General features: G+C 54.0%; 6 protein-coding genes across 6 annotated transcripts; 2 read left to right on the forward strand and 4 right to left on the reverse strand.

Annotated features, from left to right (window-relative positions):
• Positions 1–269: 269 nt before the first annotated feature.
• IAQ61_004304 (uncharacterized protein) lies at positions 270–2,816 on the reverse strand (the record flags this gene model as incomplete). Its single annotated transcript, XM_066096290.1, has 1 exon — positions 270–2,816. The coding sequence occupies one exon, from the start codon at positions 2,814–2,816 to the stop codon at positions 270–272; it is 2,547 nt and encodes an 848-aa protein (XP_065953608.1).
• Positions 2,817–4,586: 1,770 nt separating this feature from the next.
• On the forward strand, positions 4,587–10,859 carry IAQ61_004305 (uncharacterized protein). Its single transcript, XM_003838912.2, has 3 exons — positions 4,587–4,948; positions 5,003–7,734; positions 7,781–10,859. The coding sequence occupies exons 2-3, from the start codon at positions 5,110–5,112 to the stop codon at positions 10,454–10,456; spliced, it is 5,301 nt and encodes a 1,766-aa protein (XP_003838960.2). The 5' UTR covers positions 4,587–4,948; positions 5,003–5,109; the 3' UTR covers positions 10,457–10,859.
• A 378-nt stretch (positions 10,860–11,237) lies between these two features.
• IAQ61_004306 (uncharacterized protein) lies at positions 11,238–15,426 on the reverse strand. The gene is made up of 3 exons (XM_003838913.2): positions 14,279–15,426; positions 12,810–14,014; positions 11,238–12,755 (listed from the first exon to the last, which is right to left on the reverse strand). Exons 1-3 carry the CDS (start codon positions 14,638–14,640, stop codon positions 12,082–12,084), a joined length of 2,241 nt encoding a protein of 746 aa, XP_003838961.2. The 5' UTR covers positions 14,641–15,426; the 3' UTR covers positions 11,238–12,081.
• A 1,799-nt stretch (positions 15,427–17,225) lies between these two features.
• On the forward strand, positions 17,226–17,432 carry IAQ61_004307 (uncharacterized protein; the record flags this gene model as incomplete). Its single annotated transcript, XM_066096291.1, has 1 exon — positions 17,226–17,432. One exon carries the CDS (start codon positions 17,226–17,228, stop codon positions 17,430–17,432), a length of 207 nt encoding a protein of 68 aa, XP_065953609.1.
• A 1,547-nt stretch (positions 17,433–18,979) lies between these two features.
• Positions 18,980–19,496, reverse strand: CKS1 (Cyclin-dependent kinases regulatory subunit (Cell division control protein cks1); the record flags this gene model as incomplete). Its single annotated transcript, XM_003838915.2, has 4 exons — positions 18,980–19,013; positions 19,070–19,128; positions 19,179–19,323; positions 19,381–19,496. 4 exons carry the CDS (start codon positions 19,494–19,496, stop codon positions 18,980–18,982), a joined length of 354 nt encoding a protein of 117 aa, XP_003838963.2.
• Positions 19,497–20,144: 648 nt separating this feature from the next.
• IAQ61_004309 (uncharacterized protein) lies at positions 20,145–20,903 on the reverse strand (the record flags this gene model as incomplete). The annotated part of the gene is made up of 1 exon (XM_066096292.1): positions 20,145–20,903. The coding sequence occupies one exon, from the start codon at positions 20,901–20,903 to the stop codon at positions 20,145–20,147; it is 759 nt and encodes a 252-aa protein (XP_065953610.1).
• Between the last annotated feature and the right edge of the window lie 151 nt (positions 20,904–21,054).

The following is a 21,054-nucleotide window of genomic DNA, read 5'->3' on the forward strand; positions in this document are numbered from 1 at the left end:
TGCTGAATTGAAAATTCCCATCCAGTAAGTACTGTGAAGCGGTGAGGAGAGAGGACAGAGAGAGAGAGAGAGAGAGAAGGCAGAAGATGAAGAATTTCCAAGTTGAAAGATAAAACAAATTCATTAAACGCCGCCCAATGAATGATCAAGTGGTAAACAAACCCCTACAATACAACTCATTCATACAACCCCAATCCCCTCTTTTCCCTCGACGCCATAACAAGCTCTAACCCAGTCCTCCCGCTCAATCAACCCAATGCAATCTATCTTTAACCGGTTCTCCCCGTCGAACTACCACTACTCTGCGTATCATCCTCCTCCTCCGCCTGGCCATCCTTCTCATCATACTGCTCCTTTTCATCGCGATCCCGATACGGCTTCTCAATCGCCTTGTCATCTACATCCGCGTCCTCATCCTCGCTAAACAAATCCTCATCCGATTCTCCCGCAAAAGCATCGTACAGCTCTCCACCACGCTTAGCCCGCTTCTTCCGTCCCCCTGCGGCGCCGCTCAGCAAGCCCGTGTCATCGCTATCCTCGTCGCCATCCAGGACTTCGAACTCGTACGCCTCGCGCGAGTTCTTCATGCGTTCGCGACGCGCGACAAAGAGATAGGTACCAAGGCCAGCAATAAAGACGACAATAAGGCCGAGGGCACCGTAGATCCAGATTTGGGTGCGTTTGGAGACGCCAAATGTCGGGAATGGACTGGGGAGGAAGTTGTCCGACGGCCCGCTCGAGGGCGTGGCGCTCGGGCTGCTTGTCTGAGCCAGGTTAGCTTGGGTTTGGGAGGGCTTTTGGTTGACAGGGCGGTCGGGATGGTCGTCGGGAAGCGAGGTGATGGTAGGAAGGGTACCAGAAGGTAGGCCGACGCTAGTGGTGAGTGCAGGGTGATCGTCAATCTTGTCGTGATCATCGTCGTCGTGTTCATCGGGCATAGGCAGGGGTTTGGCTTTGGCGGCATCGATGCATTCGCCCCAGAGCCGGAGCTTCCAGTCTGTAAAGACACCTTTTTTGAGGTTGCCTTGCTTGACGTCCTTGACGATGACGGTCCATTCGCCAATTCCGGATTCGCCCCAGTGCGCGACAGACATGAACGTCCAGTCCTGGAATCCATGCGGTGCTTCGTCGTCGCGGCGAGCGATGGCCAGATGAGACTTCATTCCCGAGGGAGAGGTGAGTTCGACGCTCAAGTCTCCACGACGCTGGTGTTCTACGTTCATGGTGAGCGTAATGTGCTCGACACGTTCAAAGTTGGCCTTCTTCAGCATCTCTGCAGTGACTTCGAATTTGCTAGCCAGGCCATGGCCACCCTCTGGAATCTCCTTCTTTACATGCATCCATGGAGAGAAGAACCAGGCCTGAGGCTTGACCAGTTTCCAGGTCTTGGCCATTTCGACAATCGCCCATGCGTCCAGCTTGCCATAGCCGAATTGATGACTGTACATGCGGCCCAAGGCGTTCTTGGTCCAATCGCTGGGTTTATCAATGGGTACGGCGGACATGACACTGAGCCATTGCATATCGCGCCAAGTGAGCTCTGGACGAGCCTGGAGAACAAGGGCGTAAACGCCCACACCGATGGGCCCAGCAGCAGATGTGCCTCCGTGGGAGCTCGTACACTTGTTTAGACCTACATCGGTGGTATGAATGGAGTCGCCGCCGCCACTGCTATACGTCACCACGAGCTGGGCGGAGCAGGCCTCTGAGTAATACGGATGGTCGTTGTTCTTGTCGATTGCGCCCACAGTGATGCTGTAAATGCTGTTTGTGTAACCATCGAAGTTGCAGTTGTCGTCGCTGGCCGCACCATTGCCCGCGGCGAACACGTAGATGGAGCCCTTGCCGCCACGCCCCTGCTGAACGGCCGTGATCATGGCCTGCTGGATCAGAATGCCAGGCGCCGACATGGTCCTTCCATCGTCGGGAGGGCCCCATGAACACGAGTAGATGTCGTTCTTCTGCATCTCGTAATTAATGGCAAGCGCCTCATCGATATCCGTAATATCGCCAGACAGAATGCGCACGCCAGAGACTTTTGCGTCATAGGCCAGCCCTACACCACAAAAATTGTTTCTCCCCGCCGCGATTTCGCCTGCGCAGCGTGTACCGTGCCTGTCGTCTGAGAGCTTCGGTGTGGGCAAGTCGGTGTGGTCATTGTAATCGTGCGAGCCTTCGGGGAAGAAGTTGTCCTTGAGATCCATGCTGTCGTAATCCAAGCCATCGTCGACCACACAGGCCGTGACACCTTTTCCCGTGATGCCTTGCATCCATACATCGGTCACGTTGATGTCGTTGCCCGGAGTCTTGACGTTGAAGATGTGCCACTGCTCTTCGAAAATGGGATCTTGAATTTGCAGTCTGTTGGCGACCTCGCGCTGCGCTTTGATGGCGTCCGTCACAGGCGGCCCCGCTCGATCTGGGCGCGGTGGAATGACGCTTCGCTTCCAATGTCGAGGTTTGATCTTTTGCTTTTGCGCAAAGCGTACACTGTCGAGGGGGTTGTACTCGGTGCCCACTTCACGCTTCCGTCGTCGCCTCTTGAGTTCTTGCCTGGCCTCTTGTACAATATCGGTGTCGTGCTTGGGGGCCTTGAAGACGTGATAGTGTGCAAGGGCGGCCAAGGGGCCCTCGTATGTCAGGCCGAGCTGGGCGGCCAACTCGCAGGGCGACGCAGAGGGCGAGATGTGGACAGCATAGTAGTCGTGACTCGAGTAGTTGCGAGCAGGCAGGTGCTGGCCTGTTGCTGCTGTTGCTGTTGCTGGTACTGTTAGTGTGGCGGCGGACAGCAGGGTCCAAAGGTGGTGAAGACGCATGGCGAAGGCGCAACAGAGAAATAGACTAGGAGCAGCCGGCTGCAGGCATGTGTCAAGATGGAGTTGGCGAGATAGCGTGTGAATCAAGGCGAAGGTGACTGCGGGCCGTCGAGTCTTTGAGGACGTGGGAAGGCGACGGTGTTGGACCGGGGGTCGCGGTAAAGGTTAAGGGCTGTACGGAGGGTATTGAGCTTATTGAGACCGATTACGACGACTTGTCCCTTCAAGGCGGACTGGCTGTGGGGGCTCAGGGTCCGAACGGGGCTTCACAAAGCGTGCGCTGCACAAGCCGAGAGCAAGTTGAAAGAAAAGAAAGAGATCAAAGTTTATAAAAGGCGGGATGGGGGGGAGGGAGTCAGTTTTGCATGAGCAACAGGGGGTGGTGGGGGTGGTGGTGGTGGTGGTGGTGAGTGGGTGGATGGAGGAGGGAAGGTATGTAGTGTGTACTACTAGAAACAAGGTCCTGGCTCGGTGAAACGTTGCGGGTGTTTTTTTCCAACATGGGCCATAGGCAACCCGTTCACCCACTCGCGACAGCCATGCAAGCCCTAGGTAAGGCGTGCAGCCACAGTTTATACTATATTACTAGGTACTTACTGTGCAGTACTATACCATACAGTACATACCGCTAAGCCAGGGCTCAGGGCTGCCTGGCACTTGCCACCTGCTTTGCAGGATTACTGTACCGACCCGATTGTACCGTAGTAGTATATACAAGAGTAAGTTACGGGCAACTGCTTTGCCTATCATCCTAGGAAGGCGTGGCGCCCTGAGGTGGCAGTGGCAAGTGGCAGCAGTGGGCAGCAGTTGCCGCACCCGCCGGCCAATACAATACATCAAGGACAATTTGTAGCTACCGGCGCTAACCCGCATCCGAGCAACCCTGATAGGCCATGTAGCAGGCTGGTACCCTGTCGAGTCTGGCACTATGTACTCTACTATGTAGGTACTATCTAAGCCAGATTCCCATGTCACGTCCGACTCAGTCATCAAAGCAGGCGACCGGTAAGGCCGGCAGCTGCGGGTTGGAGAGGGAGACGAGCAAGGAATTACTGGTCTCATGACAGTAGACCACAGTCGGTAACAATAGGTACTGCTCGCCCTTTGCCACAAACTAGGTACTGTACAGTACCTAACATAGACTCCAGGGTAAACTACCTACTATCTACTCCAGGACCGCCGCTGCCTGCCTGTACACAAAGTTTTCTTCTTTTTCTTCTGCAGCCTTTCCGTGAAGGCTCTGCAGCGTTCAAAGTCTAACACCATACGCCCAAAGACTATGCTTTTGCACGTTAAGATAGGCTTTGATCACGGTCCTACATGGATTATCATTACTACTCCTACGATTTACTATTAGTCTTACGCTGACTGTATATTGTTTCCATCCTGTATTTTTGCTGCTGAGTCATCAACTTGCTCGATCAGCTTAGTCACGTTACCACACACGCGCCACATACGCTTCCAGCAGTCCATTGAGCGGAGGAGGGACTGCATGTGAGGTGAACTTGGAACGGGGACTCATAGTGAGCTCCTTCACCCTCACTCACCGCCTAGTATTTTTTCTCTCTCTCTGTCTCATGCTTGATACAGCCAGGGTATAGCTACTGTTGTACTCCAAGTCGCTAATACATAAACGCACTTGACCCAGGCATGTTACATACTTGCAAGTTGTAACTCATCGTGACCAGGAACACGAGGGCGGCTTGTCTCAACTAGTAGGCAACCGTGGCGCCTGCCGTTCCACGATCTCGTCCCCTTCCCAAGTTCCCCTCCCCCCTCCCCAGCCCCCAGCCACACATCCACCCTCTCACCCACTCACACACACAAATCCTCTCTTCGACATGGGCCAGCCCAGCTTCCCGTCCCGCCATCCTAATTTCCATCCCACTGTACTGGCAATGGATATCATCAGCTACGTCCCTGCTCCCGCTCCTTAGTAGGCTCTGTCACCCTTGTACATAGACACTGACGTCTGTTTGTTTTTTTCGCGTGCTTCACTTGTTGGCCGCCCACTCTTCTTCTATTTTCTTCTTCCTTCTCGCCATCTGTACTTCAACCCGACATTCGGCGGCGCATGCTTTGTACACCCCAGCACAATCGCCTCCGCATCTCCGCACCCGCCTCCTTCTTAGGTAGCTACCTCGAATGGCACCAATTGAGATTTCATCTAAGATCTGATGTGACAGTGCGACGCTCATTCATATACTAACCCCACCCGTCCTTCGTCCCACTTACCTCCAGACGGTGGTAGGTTGCGACAACCAGCGCTACACCCTCATGTCTGCGTCGCAAGATGGATGATACCAGGGACAGTGTCGCCCACGCCTCAAGGCCCGTTAACGTTTCTCTCCTCTACGAGCCCGACGAATCTTCGCAGAAGCGTAACAGCTACCGCCGCCACTCCATGAATGCGCAATCGCCCGAATCGTCGCAAGCCATGTCCGCCATGTTCAACGCCAGCAACATGCCCAGCAATACTGCGCGCCCCGTCATCACCGCACAAGGTGCCTCTGGCGTCGCCCGCGCATCTTCATCACATAGACGGCGACAGAGCCAACAGGTATCCCCACCGACAGCCGCTGCACTCGACAAGCCCCTTCCCCCAGCGCCAGAAGTGCCACGCGCACCACCCTCGTCCTACAAAGACCCTTATGCATCAAAGGCGGGCGCACATGGCCCTACACGCTCTGTTTCTGCTCGAGCCCGCGATCCGGTGCTCCATCTGAACCCCAGTAGGCAGCAGGCGACACTCCAGACAGCTGCCGACAGACTGTATGAATTGCGATCGCCCCCATATGCGCCTGTCGAGGCCCTGACGGGGACGATGGAGCGCCGCAATTCGCACCGCAAGCCTTCTGTGCCCGATCGATCCCCGCTCCAGAAGCTGGAGGGAAAACTGGACGACATCAGCAAAGAGGAACGAAGAGCACGGATGCTAGAGGCTGAGCTGGCCGCCCAAGAGAAGGTCGAGGCGGAGGCACGAGCAAGAAGAGCGCGTGAGGCTGCAGAGAGACAGCAGCGGATCGTGTCCCAGCCAGCGCAAAGAGCAGAGAAGCCTGTGGGGGCGCCCGTTCGAACCAGCGGCTCGAAGCGTCATGTCTCTGCACCCATACAGAGCAAGTCCATGTCGCCTCAGATGGGAGACTTGGAAACCGAGGAGGAATACACTTATGATGCTAGTGAGCCTTGGGATCCTGCCGCACGACAAAGCATCACTCCTTCTCAGCGAGTGACATCCCAGAAAGAACGTCGTCTGTCTCCAGGCTATCAGAATGTGTCGCATACGGATGCAGCCATACCACCGCACGCCAGTCTCAAAGGTAAAGAGCCTGTCGGCGTGGCACGAGGATCAGGCAGCTTCCGTGATCGGAGTGCAGCATCTGCCATGCAGAATGTGCAGCGAAAGTCAGTGTCCCCTGCCGCTGGGCTCGGTCTAAAGGGTGTAGACGACGCCTCTGCTGGTGCCGAAATCACGCGTTCGGATAGCAGGTCGCGCCGAGATAGCAGAGGCATCATGTCAGCTCAAATGGAGATGCAGCAGCAGCGCATAGACCACAAGGGGATCATCCGTTCGCCCGTCAGCACGCTACGCCCGTCGCCCGATCCTCTTTTGGCTCCTGGCAATCGTAAGAGTGTTGGCTTCATGGACCCTGAAGTCGAACTACAGCAAAAGACATCCCATGATTCCCGCCATCACTCGTACTTTAGTCTCCATGACCAGCCGGAACGCACGTATACGGCGACTCCCGTGCTAGAAGAATGGAAAAAGGCACAAGTTGCAACCTTGACAGCTGATGATCTCGATCTGAACGCCCCAGTCACTTCGCATAGCGGCAACAAAGCATGGTGGGAAGAAACCCAATCCTTTCGTCGACGAAGCTCTGGAAGCTATGCTCAACGGACGTTCGATGGCTATGCCGATGAGCCTTCGGAGCCGACTACCTTCACCCCTCCGTTATATCTCAAGTGTGGGCCGCTTTTGCGTTATACTGGTCTCAGGAGAGAGCGTAGTAGTTCGGGGCAGGACCGCGAGATCTGGCGAGGAAGCGTTATGATTGTCACGACAGATGCCCAATCCTCGTACAACAAGCCACCCACCCTGCGAGTGTTCAAGCAGCCCATGGATATTCTTCCGCCACCTCCAGAAGAGGTTGATGTCGATCAGCTCGATCCTTCTTACATAGATCCTATCGAAGGTCAAACCAAGATTTCACGTACCGGGAGAACGCTCTACGTCAAGCCAATTGATGATATTGCCGAGGACAAGGATCTTTCACGTATCGAAGACGAGAGCGGCCTGTTCTCGCATAGTCGGAGTACACATGGAACAAGTGGATCGGGAGCCAAGTCTACTCGGATTCACAAAAAGGATGGTGAGAAGCTCGGAAAGTTGCGCGATATCCCTGGGGTACGCCTGCATGCTGAGCGCGGTGTCACTTTTTGGCGATTCAGTCTTGAGATTGAGCTGGGAAGCACTCAAACACGCGTCGCTTACAAGATCAACCGTGGCCCTGCTACTGGTTTCTGGGTGCCTGCCAAAGGTGAATCTATGAACATCATGTTCTACAGCTGCAATGGCTTCTCTTTTAGTGTTGACCCGGATGAGTTTTGTGGACCAGACCCGCTTTGGCGTGACGTGTTGAACTCTCACCAATCAAGACCCTTTCATGTGATGATTGGTGGAGGAGATCAAATCTACAATGATGCTGCCATGCACCACACCACGCTTTTCAGGAGATGGACCGAGAGCAGGAATCCATTGCAAAAGCATCATGAACCATTCTCCGAAGAGATGCAGAACGAATTGGAACAGTTTTACCTTGACCGATACTCGATGTGGTTTTCGCAAGGCATGTTCGGCTTGGCGAACTCCCAGATACCGATGGTCAATATCTGGGATGATCACGACATCATTGACGTAAGCTATCACCTACTATTTTCATTGATCCTACTAAAGTCTTCAGGGATTCGGCTCTTATCCACATCATTTCATGGAAACGCCTGTTTTTACCGGAGTCGGTGCTGTGGCCTTCAAGTACTACATGCTCTTCCAACACCAGTCTCTGCCCACCGAAACTGAACAGACTGAACCCTCATGGGTCTTGGGCAAGAACCCAGGTCCGTACATAAGGGAACGCTCCAGAAGCGTCTTCCTGAATTTGGGTCGCAGCGTTGCTTTCCTGGGCCTCGACTGTCGCACAGAACGCCAACGTGATGAAATTCTCACCGAGGACTCCTACGACATTATATTCGATCGTTTGGAAGACGAAATCATCAAGGGAGAGACGAAGCATCTCATCGTCCTCCTGGGTGTGCCCATCGCTTACCCTCGCTTGAACTTTCTCGAGAATATCTTGACTAGCCGACTCATGGACCCTCTGAAAGCCCTTGGACGTGCTGGATTGCTGGGTAACTTGATCAACAAATTCGATGGTGGTGTTGAGATCTTGGACGACTTGGACGATCACTGGACCGCCAAGCATCACAAAGAAGAGCGCAACTGGCTAGTTCGTGAGCTACAACATATTGCCTCGACGAAATCGGTTCGCATTACCATTCTGGGAGGAGATGTCCACCTCGCAGGTGTTGGACAATTTTACTCGAACAAAAAGCTCAACATTCCAAAGGACAAGGATCATAGGTACATGCCAAATGTCGTGTCCTCGGCCATTGTCAACACACCACCCCCAGATGTCATGGCCGACATCATCAACAAGCGCAACAAGATCCATCATCTCGACTCATGTACAGACGAGGATATGATTGGACTCTTCACGCATGGTGTAGACGGAAAGAAACGAAACAACACTCATTTGCTTCCGCACCGGAACTGGTGCAGCATACGAGAATACCAACCCGAATCAAGTCGTTCAGTGACACCTTCACCGCCTACAACGCCAGACGCTGGTCCGCGTCTCGCGCGGGCACTTTCTGATTTTGCGCCTGGACAACTGGTCAGAAGATTGAGTGGTCAAACACGGCCTTCAGCACGAAGCCGCGGGCCACCGGTAGCATTTCGTAATAACCCTGCGTACGCGGCTGCGGATCAGGATCAGGTGGCAACTCACGGTCAACCTCAGTCCTCGTTCTCGCCCGACCGATCTGAGCCCGAAAGACCAACTCGTTCGCGCCGCAACTCGCTGTCTTCTTTGTTCCGACGTCGTACATCGACGGATTATACACGTCCAGAATCACATCGAAGCCTCTCACCTCCTCGTACTCGCAACAGTGTCTCACAGGGTCGACCCTCCAACTTCCACCGTCGTCCCAGTGTACTCGGCAAGAAAGCACTGAAGCAACATGGCGAGTTCATTGATCTTGAAGGCGGACTAGACATTTCTCTCAACGTGGAAGTCTCGCAGCATGATCCAGCAGGCATCACCGTGCCATACCGTCTTCTTGTTCCAGTCCTCCGTTATGCAGAACCTGCGCCTGGAACGCTGGAGGAAGGCCGCAAGTCGAAGGGCATCTTTGGTGGCTTCGGCAGCGGCAGTAAACGTGCGAGAAACAAAAGGATCAGCGACGACGGTTACTCCATGTCTGGTAGTGAGAGCGGAAGTGATCTTGGGGAGATGACGGATGAAGAGGGAGAAGGGCGTGCTGAGCAGAAGTACAAGGTCGCGCCCAGAGTCCCAGCGTTTGACTCCCAGAACAAGCCCACTCCTTCTACCCGAGCTCCTTCCACTGATAAGCAATTGAGTTCTGGTTACCATTCTAATACAGCTGAGAACTTAGGGTCGGAGCAGGTGCAACATGGATCTCGCAATGGGGCAGTACAAGGTCAGGGCCGAAGGCAGAGCCTGGACGCGGATGCAGGAACTGGAGCAAGAGCTTCTGCATGGCAATCTGTCTCCGCGAAGAGACACGTAAGCGCTCCTCAACACCCGCCGCCTCAGACCAAGACTGCAAGCCAGACGGTGGTCCTCCCATCCCGCTCCGCATCCACTCGCAAGAACCCGACTTACAACTCGTCGCACAAGTCGCAGCTTCCAGCTCCAGCTGCGGGAACTGAATATGACGACCCCAAGGTACACAGACGGTCCATGGGCGGCATTCTAAACCAGCACTCTCACGACAAGAAGTGGGAGCATGAGGCGCACATTCTCGCACACACACCCTCGACAAAACGCTCCAAGCGCGAGTCGTACCCGCCGCACCCAGCCGTCGTCGGCGCGGGCCCTGGCTCGCCATACTCGCGCGATGGCCCAGCAGGCATGCAAGCTCGCAACGACATCGCAGGTGGCGACTACTTCTCCAGCGGCGGACGCGACGGCAAGACGTACCCGAGCACCATACCTGGTAGCCGCGGCCACCCAGCCATGCACCCGATTGCCGAACGCAAGCCCTCGATCAGCTCGGAATACCAAACCAAGCCGGTCGAGCGCGCAGAGTACGCCCAGCCCCAACGCGGCGGTTACGACCGGACAAACCCGTATCCAAGCTACCCGCAACGCAATGGCAGCGCTGGCGTGGGCGCCAGGTATCTCGGCGACGGCAGGTATGAAGACGACGAGGACGAGGACGAGGACGGAAGTTTTGACGACGAGCGGCGGAGTTATAGTGGTCGTGGGGAGCCTATGAGTCAGGAGAGCTTTCAGATGCCGCGGAAGAAGAGGACATGGCGGATTTGGCGCTCGTAGAGGAGGGACTGAGTACTGAGCGGTGGTGATGCACTTTTCATGCCTGCAATTCTGAAACGGAAATGGTGGAGTGTTTTGCATTTTATTGTTTGCATTTGCATGTGCATTTGCATTGTGTAACCGTCGTCTTTGTTTGACCTCTGTTTTTTCACGACTAATGAGTACTTGTACCAATCAGGGGCTGCAAGCCGGACGGGTAGTGGGTTTCGTGCTTTGGAGCGCTGCGTTTGTGCTATGGTGGTTTTGTTTTTTTTTGCTTGTTTTGCTGTTTGTGGTTTGTGGTTGGTATAGTAGCTGATTCTTGGGGTTTGGGGGTTTGGGGGTGTGGAGAAAGTACTGTGGTGAGGTTGAGGGCTGGTGTGGCGGTTATTCTCTCCCAATGCAATTTCAACCTGAAATAACGCATGACGGTGACGTAAACCTGATCTTGACCTATCTTGACCTTTTTAATTTGTTGATTTGGCTTGGGTGATGTGATGTGCTGTGTTCTTCTTGAGTAGTGTGGCAATCAGTTGACGCACTCTTTTTCTTCTTCTTCTTCTTTTTCTTCTTCTTTTTCTTTTTCTTCTTCTTTTTCTTCTTCTTCTTCTTCTTCTCTTCTGCTGCTTCTAGTCAAGGGAGATGGGCTGTATGATGTCGTGGTGGTCAAGGCGTGGTGGTGGTAGTGTAGTCAGAGGGGACAGGAGATGGGACAGGGACTTGTTTACTTCCTCACTCCTCACTCCTCACACATAACCACATGCATAAAAGGCAGATTGAAATCATTCATAATCATTCATAATCCCTTGTTAATTTCCCCCGCTACAACCTACGCCCACGCCCACGCCCACGCCCACACGCATCGGGTCCAGTGAGCAATAACCATTCAACATTCAACAAGCTCCCCAATATCCAGCCCAACATAGCATCGTAAATCCCATCCTATCCCATCCTTTGCAAAAACACCCCACTAAACCGCCCTCCCCTCCCCCTCGAACCCCAAAAAGAAGAACAAAACAAAAAAAAAGCATCAAGTCTAAGATATCATCCCAACATAGCATCATAATCCGCGCAGCCTTCAAACCCAAGTCCAAACAGCGCTAAAAGTCGCAGAGTGCTCAAGTGCTCAAGTGCTCAAGTGCCAAAAGTGATGAAAAGTACATACGTGAAAGCGAAGCGAAAAAAAAAAAGAGGCCAGGAGGGGAGGGGGGGTATGGTGTGGTGTGGTGTGGGAGCAACGCACGTCGCAATATGGCGCGATTCTCACGCAATCTGCCCACGGCGGAGGTATAAACGCAACCCGCCCTATGCCTCCCTCGCCTCCCCTCTCCCTTTTTCCTGGCGAGAAAAAGAAACGATCTTCTCAGGAGTGCATATATGCCTCGGATACAAAGACCGCAGCAGAAAAACCCAAGATTTTTCAAAAAATAACAAAGGGGGGCAGAGTGGGAGACCAACAAAGGCAAAAAGAGACGTGAAGCCCTTTTTTGGAGAACTGGGAAGGAAGAAAGAAAGAAAGAAATCAGGGAAGATGAATGAAGAAAGAAAAATCTATGCTGCGTTGCGCAGGATGGGAAACGAGGTCTTGCAGAACACCGCCGGTTGGAGAAGAAGAAAAGCGTGATGCAAAAGGAAAAGAAAGAGGATCAGCCTGAGTGGGGGGAGTTACCGGCCGTGTGTGGCCGGCTCGGTGGTTGGCTGCCATATTGCGATCCATCGTTGAAGCCCTCGAAGCTCTCGCCAGACGACATGCGCTGGAGATCATTGTCGTCATCCATGTCGACATCTTCGCAGTCATACCGCGCAAACTCGTGCTGCTGCTGCTGCTGCGCCATGTGCGACGACGAAAACGACGAGTACTGTCGTGGAGGCGCTGCCGGCGGCACACCCGCATTGCTAATCTGCTCAGCCAGGCTGGGCTTCTCGGCCAGATTGTTGAGCATGGCCCGGCTCGCATCGAGCATGGAGACGGCATACTCGAGAAAGTCTGCGCGCTTGGACGAGACGGAGAGGGTCCAGCGGTATTCGCGCAGCCGGAGCTTGTAGAATTCTGCTTCTTCCTTGGCTGGGGCCGTGGCCCACAGGAGGGAGCCAAAGGTGCCGATGAGGGTGAAGTTTACCTTGGAGGCAAAGTACCAAAAGGCTTGGAGGTGCTCGGGTTTGAGCCGGTTGACAAAGTCCATGGCGGATATCAGTCGTGTCTTTGCCGCATTACGGCACATGAAGAGGCCGTATGAGTCGGGGTTCGCCGCGTCCAGAGACTGGACGATGCGGCGGTGGAGAGTGATTTCCGTGGCAAAGTAGGCAAGATGGAGGTAACCTGTCATTGGTAAGTAAAGGGCCAATATGCATGTGTGCCCATTGCTAAACGTACCTGTCGAGGTGAGCTTGCCCTTGGCTGGCGCTTGCATCTTGACGTCCGCAGGCAGCTTCTCGTGCCACTGACGAAGTTTGATTTGCACCGGCTTGGCGCGTGCGAGGATCAACTCGGTAGACTTCTTGCCCGCATTGGCAAAGTCGTGAATGGCTGTTTGCGTGTAAAAGGTGTCCATGACTTCGGCCATGATCTGCGTCAGGCTAATCATTTGTGCAAAGAGGATCCGACCCCTGTCACTCTCTTCCCGCTCGTCTTCCGTCTCTTCGTGTTTTGTGTCGTACCCGTCCCCTTGTTCGTTGAAGTCGTCCTCGGTGATTGGCTTGACGGCCCAGTTGGCATTGAAAATGTGTGACGGCCGACCGTGAATCAGCGAGCTCCATTTGTCTTGCATGTAGAGCGCCCATGCAATTCGCTTGCGTAGCCCACGTTCCCACAGTGGCACCGACCACGACGTGCAATCGAGATGCAGGCCCAGTTCTTGTCCAATCGCCACCAATTGCGTCGTTAGACTCCACGAGTCGGCCTCTGGTCTCTGCAGCAGCAGCAAACCAGCCTGGACGGTCGACAGCTTCGGTCGCTCCATGGCCATGGTCAAGGCCTTCATCGCGATGGCTTCTAGCCGAGCTGCATCAGGCTTCGAGTAGCTCGCGAGCTTAGGGTTCAGGGACCACCAATTCAGAGCTAGTATGTACATGCCGGCCAAGAGGGCCGGTGAAAAGGATCGATCACCATTGCGATAGCGTTCGACGAAGAGGTGTTTCTGAATGATGGGGAAGCTAGGATGAACGACCTGGAAGTAGAGATCCAAAAGAGCAGGGCCATGCGGATGCACAAGTTGCTCGACAAGATTCAGTGCGTCGGCTTCGCCAGCATAGTCTTGTGTGTTTTCGTCGGGTAGCATAATGAAACATTCATGGTCGTTCACGCGTCGAAGGGTACCCAGATCAAAGGCGGATTCGTTGCGGGTATCGAATTGGGATAGGCCAATCAGCAACGAGTCGAATGGAGAACTCAGCCCGATGTACCGACTATGTTGCCGGCGTTGTAGACCTAAAGTCTCACCCAGTTGCGGAAGGTCAACGTTGGTCAGCCGGGCCAGCTGTGATGGAGGTGGGGGTGGTAATGGTGGAGGGCTTGATGCGGTGGTCGCAGCGATCTTTGCTGTTGATAGCGCTAGTGGTGGAGGCTCTGTGTCAACCGACCTAGGAGTGAGATGTTAGTCGAATCTTTTCTTAGCAACGTGACACACGCGATGCCAAGTGTGACCTCTGCTGGACCACGACCAAGGCTCCACTGAGATGGCTACTGAGGACGCGGACCACGGTCGCACGTGGGCACGTGACGGTGGTTTCGGGAACGCCCATGGCCAACCATCGGAACGCGAGGCCAGGCAGGTGCACCGAAAAGTCACCAAGACCAAGACCAAGACGAGGAAAAGGGAGGGTAGTGGAAAGGCGTCAACCTACCTCTTCTTCGTAGCATTGGGCGAGTCCTTCTTGTCGGCGTCGACGACGACCTTTCGCTTTCTTGGCAGAGGACTTTGTACAAAGGTGCAGTCCTGCTTGTGAAACTCGCACAAGACACACAGGGCAGCACCTTCGTGTATCACACACCGACTCTTTCTTCTCCGGCAGGCGTCACAAGGGCGCTCCCTGCGCGAGCGGATATTGGAGATGGGGCCGTTGTTGGAGGTGGGCTTGCCGGTGACTCTGTTCTCCTTGCCAGGAGAGAGGTTCTGGATCTTGCGGGCAGGGGCGGGAGCGAGGGCAATGGGAACAGAGGGGGGGCGGTGCTGGTGCATCGAGGGCATGGCTACGGCAGTCGTCATGCTGATAGAGGGTAAGGGTGGATCGGCCTTGGGGGGGATAGGATGATGAAGGGCAAGACAAGATAAGGAGGACTAGTTATCAGGTGCGGGCCGTAGGCTAGGATCCGGGAGAGAGCCCAAGCAGGTAATGGTAGACGGACGGGTCTTGGTTTGCAGTTGCAGGTGGTGGTAGCGATACAAGTGACAGGGCTGTTGCTTATCGGCGTGGGTCGCAAGGTGTATATTGGGTGGAGGGTTCCGGGTAGCCAGCAGGCAGAGGGTGACGATTGGGGAAGCTGATCAGGGGGCCAAGATTGCCGGTTACGGCAGCAAGAAGGATGAGGTGGTGGATGGATGGTGCCGTCATTGAGGGTCTGTAGGATTCACGGGTGCGGATGGTCGCGTGCGGGAAGCAGCGTGACGAGGCTGGCCTGGTGGACTACTCTACCAGTAGAGGATGGGTAGGAAGAGTGAATCTAGAGGGGAGGCATGATGGTCGTGGATTGGGTATGGGTATGGGTATGGGATTGTGGGGGGGGAGGAGGAGGAACAGTCAGCCCGTCTGTCCAAGTGGAAGTAGTAGGAGTGGGTGAGTGAGTGGGAGGGGATGAGAGTGAGTGAGTGAGTGAGTGGGAGTGGACTAGACTTGAATGGCCTCTGTATTCGGCACCAAAGGCGTGGACAAGATCAAATCAGCAAGTTCAGGTCTTGTGTGAATGGCAAACATGTGCGTGTGTGTGTGTGTGTGTGTGTGTGTGTGTGTGTGTGTAAGGATAGAGTTGAGGATGGTGAGGATGGTACGGCAAGGATGGCAAGGATAGGGCAAGGATAGGGCAAGAAGCCTAACATGGACTGGGAGAAAAGGGTCGGAGCACGGGCCATGGTGGAGGAATTCGTTAGTAATAGCGCGCCCATCCGCTCTAGCTGCCGTTTCCGACTTCAACGCCCTTGGCCACCCATCCGCCCACCGAGCGATAAGGGATCCCCGCCCGGCCAATCACCGGCCGGCCTGCCCCTCCGGTTTCCGTGTGATAAAAGGATTTGCAACCGCAACCCGGCCTGCTATCTCTTGCCAATGGACCCGTCGAGGCTGTCTGAACCCCCTTCAACCAAGCACTGAATTGCTGTTAGGTACTCGTTACTCGATCCTACCAGACCTCCTACACGCGAAACATGGGCAAGCCTGCACGCCAGCCCACTGCCCTCGACCCCCCCCCTCCCCCCCAAGCATGGATCCAACATGATTCTTCTTCGGCCTGTCTTTCTCTCGAGATCGCGTGTGTAACCGTGGTCGAGGTGGAGAGTACCGGTAGGGAGTAGAGTAGGTAGGGAGTAGAGTGGGTAGGGAGTAATAGAGTAGGTAGACTCAAGTAAGCGTCTGTCCTCAAGACTCGGCTACGTGCGTAGGACTACAACACTACAACGAGACCAGCAAATATCAACAGAGTAATATTCTCCTGGGTACAGCCTTGGAACATCAAAAAAGAGACCGTAGAGTAACCGTACGGACTTGCATACCGACATGCCCATATCTACCTACATAGTCCCACCCTGTCGGCCAGCCAGTCGGCATCTGAAGAAAAAGGCCTTGCCACCGAGATCTGACGGTTGCACGCGCAATCATTAGCCTGTTGCGATAGCCATGCTTGTACCATACAATATCAATCTCCCATCCCATCCCCTCTCTTCTCCGAAGCGAGTCGCGTGCTTTGGTCTCCACAGGGACTCCCCCCAGGAGGACCCTGCCGTGGCCATCTCCGCTCCGCCGCCCGACACCACACAGACACATACTACTACACACACACAGACACATACACACACACACACACACACACCTCACTCCCTCTCCCAGTCTCCCTCTTCAGGACTCTAGGCTAGGACTCTTGCGCTTGCTTCCTTCCCTCGCCTTGCCCTCACCGCTCGCTCTTTCCGGGTCCAATCGGGGGTTTTCCGCTCAAAGTGCCGCGATAGCTCAAGTGCTCAGCCTGCACGCCCCTCCCCCTTCCGCCTCGGGAAAACTCCGCCAATCTGATCGGCGCAGGAAGGATGGATTATGTCATCAGTCCCTCTTCGCCCGCGCCCTTGCACATCACCATTGCCATACCCACCTACCTACCCTACCTACATGGTACATGGTGATGATGGTAAGAACAGTACTGTACACGGCTACAACATAGAATACTCTACTGGCACACAACTCACATCACATCCCATATACATCATCGCTCACAGTCCAAAGTCTCCATCGCACACACTCACCCGCAGCGCAGAGAGCAGCGCGCGCTACTCTATCTACACCATGGCTCCTTCCCACAGCCAATCAAACAACGCCCGACCCTCTCGACAACCACTTCTCCATTGCCTTTCCACCCCCCTGGCGCCGTGAGCAAAGAGCGTGAGAAGGAAACGAGAGAAGAAAAAGGACGCCAGTGTACGTAAAAAGTCAATTTAGCCGCAGCCTCAACCTTGGGTTTCAACCCGTTGCTGCGCAATCCAAAACAACCACGCCTTCCGTTTCACTCGCTCTTTTTTTCTGATTTTTCCTCCATTGCCGCAACACTCGCCCGCACTTGCCTCGTCGAAATCGCTCAACAGGGACAGGCGGAATGGTGAACGCGGTGAGAGAGAGGGAGAATCCCCCGATAGACCCTGGTTTGTTAAGATTCTTGATTACACCGAACTGCAACGGCTCGTTGTTTGCTCATGGTGCTGGCACTGCCGCTGCCGCCGCTGCCATTGCTTCTTCTTCTCTTTCTACTCCTCCTACTAATAAGCATCCTGCTGATCAAGAACCCTCCCATCAAACACAATAGCAAAAGCCCACACACGCTTCCCCACTCCGCTCTCCCCAAGCAGCCAAGCCAACCTTGTCTCGGGGACCTTGGCAGAACAAGGCCTTGGATCTCGCATGGCCCCATTTGCTAACTTGTCATTATCGTACTAGCGTTTGCCGTTACGAATTCTCCCAGGGCTTGGGGCTGGGATCCGAGATCTGCATGGATGGTCAAGGGCGGTGCGCGAACCCTGGCTTGATGACATCGTTGGTCTGGGTTGTCGGGCCGCTTTTGTCCGGAGCCGAGCTTGGTACTTACTGTATCTTAGTAGTACCAATGTACGGTACTTCTTGGGTTGATGGTCACGGTGGCTTTTGCATCGTCGGGTATGTGTTACATGCTACATACATACACACATGCAGTACTCTAGTGACGATGATGCGCACAACCCATCTCTCAAACTCTCACATACCACACCATCCCCAGCAAAAAACCCAAACTCACCCACAAACCCCAACCCCAACCCCAACCCCAACCTTGGCATCAAAAAGCATCCGAGCCAGAAAAAAAAATGCCTCTTCACAACCTCAACCCCATGTTACCCCTCCCATTCACTTTTTCACAAAAGAAAAACCCCTCAGCCCACACAACTGCTCCGAATCTTCCTTGCCCATACTTCTGGTCCTGCAAACCGCTGTCTGCTGGGTAAGGTAGGATGCGTGCTTGCCAAGTCTCGCGATCTGGGTATCTACCAATCTTCTGTCGACGAAGGGGAGGTGCAGGTGTACTCTGGATCTGGCGGAGGCTGGTGGGGTGGGTGGTGCGGACGAGGTAGGCACTGTACTGTACTGTACTGTACTGTACTGTACTGTACTGTACTGTACTGTACTGTACTGTACTGTACACGACATTTTGAACGAATTTCAGTGAGAACGAGTGGACAATGTGATGATGTTGGGCCCCATCAATGCATCTGTCTCTGTACCAGAAGAAATACATTCATCTCGCCTAGAGGACAGTTTTCAAGAAAGATGGAGGAGAAGAAGAAGAAAGAAGAAAAAAAAAAGGACAGCTTTCCAAAAAGGTTGGTGCAAGGAAAGAGAGGAAAAAAGTCAAAAGCGGCAGGAGTCGTGGCAAGGAAAATCAGGCCGGGCCAAAGGAGGCGATTGAGAAATGGAATTTCCTGCAACCTTTTCCCTGCTGAGACAGACAGCCTTGTAAATCACCTAATCCACAAAATCCTTACTCGGCCAGACAATCCCTCCCCGCTCTCAACGACACTTGTTATATACACATGTGAAAGCTTCCGTACAGTCCTGCCCTGCCCCTTCTCTCCTTCGTCAAAAGGATCTGGGAGGCTCTCTGTCGGATGAGCCGGGGAACGGGTAGGCCGGCAAAGCCCTTTGATTTCCGCCGTTATCATGTCGTCGTCATATCTAACGTTTCTCGCTCAAAATAGACAAAGAAGATAAGAGGTGGTGTCGCGAGGTGGAGGTGTCGCGCGCGCATACGGCCTCACGCAACAAGTGTGTGTTGACGAGTATGAGCCCAGCGGTTCGTCATTCGCACGATGCTGTTGGGCTACATCAATGCGCGGGAGGCTGGTAGTTGATCGGTCGTCTGTCAGGTGTGGATTAGCCGGTGGGCTTGAGAGAAGTGGGGAGAAGTCGACTCACTTGAAGAGCAGGATATGTGGTTCAGGCTCATGGACCTCGTAATGTTCCCAGCCCAAGCTCTGCACAACAGTCAGCACACTTTCCAGCTCACTGCAGGTAGTCTACGTACTTGAGTGATGCCGAGCGCCCGCCACTCGTCCTCCCATAGTAACTTGAGGGTACCCCGCGCACCGTCAAAGTAGTCTTTGGGGATCATCTTGAGCATCTGCTTCGGGAGCTGTACATGGCGATATTCATATTCGTCATCCGAGTACCTGAGCCGCGGTCAATCGAGGGCGCGCCATGTAGATGATGCCATGTAATGAACACACCTTGCTGAATAGTGAATGGCGTCGATGAACTCGTCGAGCTTCTCCTTTTCGTGTTCGGACAAGGGGCGCGGCTTCTTGTTCCGGCGCGTAAAATCAATGTCCATGTCGGCCGTCATGGTGCGATATGAGAACGCGAGGGAGGGAGAGCTCGTGTGCTCGTGCGGCGGGGGTACGCGGGCGGTTGTATCGGGTGCGGGCAGCAACAATAAACGCTGGTGCTCTGGGTGGCTGACTGCAACGGTGGCAGCGAGCAGGCGAACAGGCGAATAGGTCCAGCAGAGGGCGTCTTCAGTCGTCACGTTGGTCAGGGCTGCACAGAGTTGCGAATGGGGAGAGAAAGAATAGCTCCAGGCGCGATCTAAACATGCACTTGTTTACCAAAGTCGTGAAATTTAGCACCACACGGCTCCGAGCTTCTGCGCTAGTGGCCTGTTGTAGCCTAGCGTATCCGTCAACCACGTTTGTCTTCCCCAACGTCCCTCTCTCACTGCACGTGCGTGAACATTCCAGCAGTTTCATTTCGGTTGCCCCTCTCCTTTACCGGTATACTCTTCTATATTTGGTCTACTAAAAGATGAGAATCCGCATCCCCAACACCTACTGCTACCAGATTGAACATCAGTACATACTAAAACTGGGATGGAGTGGCTGTAATCATCCCCATTAGATTGAGCTACTGTACTATGATAATAGGCATCCATCTCCACACAACCGCCATGCTTCTGTTCCACGGTCCACAATCCACATTCTCGCAGTTTTCCTTCTCACGGCTTCTCTCGCAAGTCATCTTGGTCTGATTTATTGGGCGTCTCAGGCATACGCAACACAACTTCTTCGGCCTCCCGCTTGCACTTTGAAGCCTCTTGCAATCCTTCTAGTCCGACCCCTTGGCCTCTTGGCGTGATTGAGCCTGATCTAAAAACTTCCTCCAACGCGGCTTCCTCAGATGCCCTTTGTTGTTGGCGTCTGGAGAGCCTTCTTGCAAAGTGAATGGAGCATAGCGCCATGACAACCAAGATCACGATAAAGCCGATGACGCTGCCAATGATGATGAAGACCAAGTCAATTTTCGATACAGTGCTTGGTTCGGAAATGGCAATAGTCTCATGCGGGTTATGGACTCCTGCCGTGGTCGGGACTGCCATCCATGACTGGGTGCTCGGTCTTGCTGTATGCGAACCTGAAATGGTTGTGCTGCTATCCTCATGTGTGTCGGCCGATTGGTACCAATCGCCATCCGTGACCCAGGCTAGCCACCCGACATCTGTTGAAGCGATCGACTTGACGTGAGGAGAGTCTAGCGTGTTCGAGACAATGACCACCACCGAAGGTAAGTCTCCACGCCAAGGCTCCACTCGAAATGTTTGACTGGATCCTGCGCTTGGAGCTGCGTGAGTGTCGAACATCAGCCTTTCTGGATTACTTGGCATCTTATGTTCTAGTGATGTGTTTGGAGACTGTACGAAAGTGACTTGTAAACTAGCAAAATCCAGAGCGAGCTGTGTGCGAGCCAGTGAGGCCATTTGTACAATTGCTCCACTGTTTAGGGGCTATACACCCCCGCTGTATGCGAACATTTCTTTGGGTACAAAGGTGCGCAAGTGTATGCATGTACAAATGTGGAACAGGGAAGCGAGAGACTCTGGTAGGACTTGTGTTGCCCGGCGTTCGACC

This window comes from Plenodomus lingam (assembly GCF_022343315.1).
Source record: "Plenodomus lingam strain CAN1 chromosome Unknown contig_19, whole genome shotgun sequence".
In the NCBI taxonomy this organism is placed as follows: Eukaryota; Fungi; Ascomycota; class Dothideomycetes; order Pleosporales; family Leptosphaeriaceae; genus Plenodomus; species Plenodomus lingam.

Bases quoted from the DNA above. Each gene is read 5' to 3' on its own strand.
- IAQ61_004306 (XM_003838913.2), bottom strand. From the start codon at position 14,640: ATGACGACTGCCGTAGCCATGCCCTCGATGCACCAGCACCGCCCCCCC. The intron at 14,015-14,278 runs GTAGGTTGACGC...TCTCACTCCTAG, and splicing joins CCCAATGCTACGAAGAAGAG to GTCGGTTGACACAGAGCCTC. The intron at 12,756-12,809 runs GTACGTTTAGCA...TACCAATGACAG, and splicing joins GGGCAAGCTCACCTCGACAG to GTTACCTCCATCTTGCCTAC.
- IAQ61_004305 (XM_003838912.2), top strand. From the start codon at position 5,110: ATGGATGATACCAGGGACAGTGTCGCCCACGCCTCAAGGCCCGTTAAC. The intron at 7,735-7,780 runs GTAAGCTATCAC...TAAAGTCTTCAG, and splicing joins ATGATCACGACATCATTGAC to GGATTCGGCTCTTATCCACA.